This window comes from Physella acuta, unplaced genomic scaffold (assembly GCF_028476545.2).
Source record: "Physella acuta isolate Inbredline_101_S28 unplaced genomic scaffold, ASM2847654v3 ptg001742l, whole genome shotgun sequence".
Lineage (NCBI taxonomy): Eukaryota > Metazoa > Mollusca > Gastropoda > Physidae > Physella > Physella acuta.
Genome location: NW_026733253.1, coordinates 157,501 through 165,610, shown reverse-complemented (window position 1 = coordinate 165,610; position 8,110 = coordinate 157,501). Strand labels below are relative to the sequence as shown.

General features: G+C 37.2%; 1 protein-coding gene across 1 annotated transcript in view; it reads right to left on the bottom strand.

Moving 5' to 3' along the window:
* Positions 1-1,530: 1,530 nt before the first annotated feature.
* LOC131930226 (uncharacterized) overlaps positions 1,531-8,110 on the bottom strand; it is a 9,674-nt gene continuing 3,094 nt past the window's right edge. The window contains exons 3-7 of the mRNA XM_059286634.1: positions 7,172-7,332; positions 5,474-5,595; positions 5,106-5,256; positions 3,513-3,619; positions 1,531-1,833 (exon numbers count right to left, since the gene is read on the bottom strand). Of these exons, the coding sequence (XP_059142617.1) occupies positions 1,761-1,833; positions 3,513-3,619; positions 5,106-5,256; positions 5,474-5,595; positions 7,172-7,332 (614 nt within the window). The 3' untranslated portion in view covers positions 1,531-1,760. The remainder of the gene's footprint in view (positions 1,834-3,512; positions 3,620-5,105; positions 5,257-5,473; positions 5,596-7,171; positions 7,333-8,110) is intronic.

Below are 8,110 nucleotides of genomic sequence, written 5' to 3'. Positions count from 1 at the left end.
GACAGTACGCCTCCTCTATCAATCCTAGTTTAATGAATTGTCTTGAGTAAATTGTCTTAGGATTTTAATAATTTAATTCAATAGCGTCATAAGAAGTTTACCAAGTTTAACAGAGTCGATAAAAAACTATACGTTTTACGTTTTAAAAACAATCAAACACGACAAAATGCTAAACTTTTATCTCAAGTATGTGGACGATTTTGAAAGACATCATCATTTCAAAACACATCTAGGAGAAACATTTCTGAAATAAAAAAATTATGTCCTGAGGTGCCGCACGGGATGACACCCGACCTACTATTTGAAGAAAAGACGGATGTGCATTTAACTAATAACACTAGTTTATTTTTAGCCAATCTCTGAAAAATATAAAATCGTTTTCATTTGCCTATGGACAATAAGCGACGGTAACTTAGCTTTTTTTAAGTGTGGGGTGCAAACGGCTACTGTAATACAAAAACCAAAAATCCACCCGTGATTGCATTGAATAGGCAACAATCTACCAGCAGTTGATATAACATTGGCCAAACTACACCTGTAATTTTTAACATAGGCCGAATTCTACTAGCGATCGCTGTATGGGTAATGGGATGTGAGTCATGGGTGTGGTGCAGGGATGGGCTGTGTGGGGCTTGGCTCGGTATGTGGTTTATGATGTCATGTGTTGATGTGTGAGGTGAGGGTTGTGTGGGATTAAATCTACCCCGGGTGTTGTGAAGCGGATGGCGTGTAGTAGTTGCTTGTTTCCCCTAATTGCATAATCACCAATTATATTGTGAAAAAATATTTATATTTTTATAACAATAAAGAAGACTGCAATGTTATAAAAGTTTTAGTATTTAATAATTTTTTTGAAAATATGATAGAATCCAGTTGAAAAAAAATAATTGCGCTGCAAAAATGAACGGAAACAAAGTGTGCATAATAAATCGGAAAATTAGTAGGACCTACTTTATAAATAAAACATTAAACATTGATTTAAAAAAAAAATTAATTAGGCCTAAACATCTAATTAATTCACATTTTTACCGTGTATTATAATCGAGTCTTGACCCATGAAAATGTTTTGAAACAAATCGGTTAATAAGAAATGCTTTTTTTTTTTTTTAGAAATCGGAAATAACTTAAAAAACTAATTCAGGTAACCGGAAAATCATTCAATAAGCAAAAAGTTTATACTTATGTATACAATTTCGACTCCAAATTGAACGGTACCTACGTGATCTGTAGTTTAGAAACTGGTGAAAATGAAACACATTCATTTATTTGAAGCTCACTCAAAATTAGAGAGTATTTAAATAACATCTTATAATCATACATAAAGTGTTGTCTACATAACTAAAACACTACTCAAGTTGCCGTAATGCAATCAAAATATAATTAAGGACAACTTTTGATTACCTAACATAATTGAAAAGTTGTGAGACTTGTGCATACACACTAATATTTATATGTTAAAAAGAATAATAATATGTACGCACTGGTTAGAATTATAATTCGATAACGTTTGACTCCAAAAAAAAACTCGTGTTCAAATATTAGAGTAAATTTTATTTTGAGATAAGCAATAAAATTAAAAGTTGATTTTTTTTTCCAGCTGGTGAATGTTATGCAATTTATTATTAAAATTCCATTTTAGATAAAGACAGAATTTTTTTTTCGTCCTTTCAAATTGTGATTGTAGTTTTTAAAATATGCGCTTGATCTCCTAAAGGTTTTGAGGCAACATTTGCACAGCCCTGATGGTCCATCTCAAGTACCTAGCGATCCTGTATATCGGGGCAAGGTCTAACGTTCATCACATGGTCCCAAAAGCTATAAGGAATTGAAACTCTAAAGAGAAAAAAGTATGTATATATATATATATATATATATATATATATATATATATATATATATATATATATATACACACATAAACAAAGGCATATATATATATACACCTTTGTATACATAAGTGTATATATATATATACATATATATATATATATATATATATATATATATATATATATATATATATATATATATATATATATATATATATGTATATATATACTTCTGTCATTGATTAATCATTGGACTTTGTGAAATAATTAGAAATGAAATTTTTGATAATTTTATCTTTTGATGGTTTATTTTCAATACATTTATCTAAACGGGTGAATGTGCGTAATAGCTAAGCGTAAATAGGAATTTCCTGTTGGATTAAGTGTTAATGTAGGTTAAAACATTAGTAACGTGTTATAACGGTGTAAGTGCAGTAGTTTTATGTGTAGGTGTAGTGGTAGGTGTAGGTGTAGGTGTAGGTGTAGGTGTAGGTGTAGGTGTAGGTGTAGGTGTAGGTGTAGGTGTAGGTGTAGGTGTAGGTGTAGGTGTAGGTGTAGGTGTAGGTGTAGGTGTAGGTGTAGGTGTAGGTGTAGGTGTAGGTGTAGTTGAAGGTGTAGGTGTAGGTGTAGGTGTAGGTGTAGGTGTAGGTGTAATTGTAGGTGTAGGTGTAGGTGTAGGTGTAGGTGTAGGTGTAGGTGTAGGTGTAGGTGTAGGTGTAGGTGTAGGTGTAGGTGTAGGTGTAGGTGTAGGTGTAGGTGTAGGTGTAGGTGTAGGTGTAGGTGTAGGTGTAGGTGTAGGTGTAGGTGTAGGTGTAGGTGTAGGTGTAGGTGTAGGTGTAGGTGTAGGTGTAGGTGTAGGTGCTGATTGCAGTTGGATTTTGAAGTGGAGGTGGAAGTGGAGATGTAGGTGGAGTTGCAGTTAAAATGAGTAAGTATAGGTATAGGTATCATGTGTATAGAAACATGTATAGGTTGAGATAAGGTCAGGGAATGAGATAAGGGAAATAAAATAGGATTGAGTCAGAGATAGGGGAATCAATATCTGTAATGTACGATTAAAGAAAAAGATAGAGATATGGACAAGAATAGATATAGAAATGAGGATAGCGTCAGACAAGTAAAGTTCCATTTTCCGAACCTGACAGTCAAAGGATTAAATGAAGTGGAGTTCACATATTTCTGTGTGTTTAGCTTATGAAGGGATAAATTGGTCAGCACTGAGATTGTGATAAGGATTATGCTAGGGATTATTACAGTAAAAGGGACATGAATAGAGTAATGATTATTTTTCTGGGTATGGTTTTGATGGTGAGCGTTGTATTAATTGTCTCGAATGTCCATTTTTGCATTTTGACGATTAATTTAAAAATGTTGTGTTATCCCGGAAACCCGGGCTGAGACGGGTATATGCGGAATATGTTAAATAAACACACTATTCAGTAACATTCTTAGCTATCAAAGAGCGTTTTTTAGCAAATGATTCTAGAACCACTTTAGGACCTCTTTGCCTACTAAAACAAAAATTTCTTTTCTCAAAAAAAAAAAAAAAAAAAAACCCCACGTATTACTACATTTTACAAATTAATGCTAACAGAACAAGCATATTACCAATGACTACAATATTTCATCAAATCTTTTATAAGATTATGTTAAATTAAGATTAAACAAAAATGGCGACTAAACTGATCATCGAGTCTGTATAATAAAAAACCGGTATAGTCATCCGCAGTTCCTTCCGAATTTCTCAATTCCAAGTCCTCGCAGTCTATCATCATATATTGTATTATTGGCTGAAGATAAGGTAACAAACAATTTATATTTACTATAAGCACACAAGCTAAAAAATATATTAATAAACATATGGCAGTGAACACTTCTTATTCTTCGTTCTTAATTTTTAGTGTTGGAGGGATCGAGCCATATCTGCCAGAGGGTTTGAACTCGAGGCTTTTTTTCGAATTTATCAACCATGAGCTTTGCCGACTCGACCATGCTTCCATCACAATTAAGGATTACGTGTCAACTGTTTATGCGCCATTGGGGCCACTGACTCCGATTTCAGCCTGCTTTTCTTTTTGGATTTGCTTCCATAGCCTTTGTCCAACCAAGAACAAACTACAGGGCAGCAGTTGTTTGATTTTTGAGTTGTCTCTCCTAGAAGAGTGGCTGTCCCCAGCTAACGAGCCTCATCTGCCCGAGGGTTCGAACTCGAGACTTTTCGGTTTAGCAATCATGAGCTTCACCGACTCGACCACGCCGACCCCTATTGAACACGATAATATACACTCTAGATGAGACATTTTCGCGTCAGAGGCATGGCTAGAGGGAGATGGGCGTAAGTTCCGATAGCTAACCCTAGAAACGGGGATGCTAAGAGAGAGGCTCCGAGAGCTGACCCAAAGAACTGGGGTGCCAAAAGACAGGCTTCGAGGGCTGACCCAAGGAACTGGGATGCCAAAAGACAGGCTCACGAGCTGACCCAAAGAACTGGGGTGCCAAAAGACAGGCTCACGAGCTGACCCAAGGAACTGGGGTGCCAAAAGACAGGCTTCGAGGGCTGACCCAAGGAACTGGGGTGCCAAAAGAGAGGCTCAAGAGCTGACACATGGAACTGGGGTGCTAAAAGACAGGCTCACGAGCTGACCCAAAGAACTGGGGTGCCAAAAGACAGGCTCACGAGCTGACCCAAAGAACTGGGGTGCCAAAAGACAGGCTCACGAGCTGACCCAAGGAACTGGGGTGCCAAAAGACAGGCTTCGAGGGCTGACCCAAGGAACTGGGGTGCCAAAAGAGAGGCTCAAGAGCTGACACATTGAACTGGGGTGCTAAAAGACAGGCTCACGAGCTGACCCAAAGAACTGGGGTGCCAAAAGACAGGCTCAAGAGCTGACACATTGAACTGGGGTGCAAAAAGAGAGTCTCCGAGAGCTGACTGACACAAGGGACGGGTGTGCCAAAAAAAAATTAAACGCTCAATTCAAGCAGAATTATTTAATTAGTTAAGAAATTAAAGGCTACACGCCTTTACTTGCTGATTTCATTGCTTTCTACCTTGATTGTGTAACTAAAATAAGTACATTAAGAATAAGCCGGTCTTCCAAATCACCAAACACCATTTTTCAAGATAAGCGAGAGGCTTTCTAAGATTAAAACATTTTACTTCTTAACCTTCTAAGTAATTAAAGACAAGTCACAATAAATATTACTTTTTTTTTAAAAAATCCGATTTCGTTATATCTTTAAAAATTACAGTTTTTGAAATGTAAATATTCTCACTGAAAAGTCAAAAGCACAGGCAGGAACTGATCCTTCCGCAGCATTGTTATTTTCTGTTTGAAGTGAGACTATGCAGGGCGGGTCACGGATAAGATCGGATTCAGTCAAAGTATAATAGAAAAAACGTCGCAGTTGAATGCGACTTGCGGCGCTGAAAAAAAAACATACAAAATCATTACTAGTATTATTATTACAGAGATATATCATAACAAGTTCACATTTACATTAAAGTTAACATGCGTATGATCATTCATGTAATAACTAACAATCAAATTCACATTTACATGTATCATTTAATCTTCATACTTGTTGATAGATAAGTTATATACGTATATATAAATACAAACATACATTAAACTAAGACTTACTAAACAGTAGGAGTTCTGAATTTTGCAAATTCTACATTGAGTTTAGTTCCATTCTTGCTTAACCCCACCATTGCAGTATACCAATCGCCCTCGTAAGACGATCTCAAGTAAAACCAAAGTTCCTAGAAAAATAAAATATTAAACTTGTATTGAAAAATGAATTGTTATAATTTTGCACAAAAACAAATACAATCTAAATATTTAATTGCACTACTATTGCACTACTATCGAAAATACAGTATTTTTAAAAGTGTGTGTATGCGTATGTGTATGCGCATGCGTATGCGTATGCGTAAAAGCTTTAGGAAACCAAACTGGAACGTGAACTGGAGCGTGAACGTGAACGTGAATGTAAATTAGAACTTGTCACTGGCGCCTATTTTTAGATTAATTACTTACAGAGTTAAGTTTGTTTTTCTTTTATTTTAAAACTAGGTATAAAATGATCGTTATTCATTCCTTATTTATCAATAAAAATATGCATTGAGACTTTTCTGCAATGTAAAATAAGTGTTTCGTGCATGGAGACATGGCCTTTCATTGGGCACGGACGCCATTGAAAATATGGCGTTCGTGCTCATGAGATCGTCAAGTTGCATCCTAATGTCGGGCGCCGCCTCCTTAAACTTTTTTCGCAGAAAACTTTTGCTTTAATAATACGGTGTTGATTACTGATTTGAATCACATTATTAAATGCATGTGATGATATAAGCACAAAATCTCAGTGTGTTAGTGTGGAGTTTGATCTACTCGGGTGTGTGATGTATGTGTTTGTTAAGGTAATGAAGCGCTGTCTGTGTGGTGTTCGATGAATGATTGTTTGTGTATCTTTGGGAAGTGGGTGTCCTGTTGGAGTATTGTGGTAGTGTGACTAGAATAATGGGGTGTGATGTGGAGTAGTGTTGGGTTTAATTCGAAGTGCTTTTCATGTGTTGTGTTGGATGTGTGTGGAGTGATTAGGCTTCGTGTGTGGGGTAGGGTGTTGGGGTTTGGTCTACTCTGTATGTAGTGAGGTGTGTATGTATCAGGTGGTGTGCGTGAAGCGTTTAGCTAGGTGGTGTAAGTTTTGAACTACTCCGATCGTTGTGTTTTGCTTGTATGTGTTTGTGTGTATGGTAAATCAAGTGTATGGTGTGGGATGAATGAGTTGGTTTGAATCGTGATGTAGTCGGAGGTGTCGTGTATATAAGCAGTGGGTGGTTGGAATGTGGGGTGTTGTGTTTTGCTTGTACGTGTTTGTGTGTATGGTGAATCAAGTGTATGGTGTGGGATGAGTAATTTGGTTTGAATCGTAATGTAGTTGGTGGTGTCGTGTATGTAAGCGGAAGGTGGTTGGAATGTGGGGTGTTGTGTTTTGCTTGTACGTGTTTGTGTGTATGGTGAATCAAGTGTATGGTGTGGGATGAGTAATTTGGTTTGAATCGTAATGTAGTTGGAGGTGTCGTGTATGTATGCGGAAGGAGGTTGGAATGTGGGGTGTTGAGTGCGGATCGGAGTGTATTTTCCTCATCTGTTATCCTCTCACTTTAGCTCATATTAATATCTGATTTACGAAATTAATATTTTCTTCACGAGAAAAGCAAAAGAACAATCTTTTTTTTTATGTTAAGTGCCATTATTTTCTATTCTCCGGTGTTGTAAGTATGTTAAAGGTTAGGGTTTTGATAGTTGTTAAAATAATTTAAAAAAAATACAGACCGGTGCTCTGAATGCTGTGCTTACACTCAGTTGCGTATCAAAAGGTATTAATTCAAAAGTAAAATCAACACTTGTAAGGTTATTTGAGTGCACAGCAGAACCCCATCGGCTCATTGCAAGACGCAGCATGTTGCTGTAAATGATGTTTTCGTTACATTCCGCTAAAGTCCAATGCAAAAATAGAATACACATTTGTTTTGATTGTTTTAAATTCAATGTCAATTGTTTATTAAGGTTATGTACTTCAAAGACTAATCACTGAAGCTGTAGTATGGTTGTTAACTTAAACTGTATGAGACAAGGTTCCAACCACTACCCTTTCGTTCCACTAGCTCTCCCCCCCCCCCCCCATCTTCCCTTCCGTCTTGCTCAATATGTGTATCCTACGCTCAGTTTCTCTTGAAACTTTATAACTTACTAGCGTGGCCGTTCCAGCGCGGTGTCGCGGTTTCAGAAAAAAAATGTCTGACGTAAAATTTTAGGAGGGTTTCATCATTGCGTTACCATTCCTATATTCTTAGGCGTGTGACCTTGTTTTCTAAAACTGAGATAATGAAATGTAAACAATGCCTGCGCTATATTTTTTTTTGATCATATTTGTCGGGACACGGGTTTGCCCACACTACCTAAAGGAACTTAGGTACCATAGTGCTCACAGGATAACCAGGAGCGCCAAATCGCACCGTGCCGGGGCGCCGGCAGACGCACTTAATTAAACTTAGTAAACAACTAATCCATAGTATCAACAGCCTATCGCTCTTTTTAAAACGAACGTATGCACCATAGCGCACACATGATAGTCCGGGGTGCAATATCGGACCCTGCTGGGGCTTGTCGCCTGTCATGTCTTTAGTATGTAGCACTTTTTTTAAATGAACGTGGACGCCATAGTGCTCACATTGGAGCCCAGGGCGCTTTGGGTCACGCAATTGACGGGGC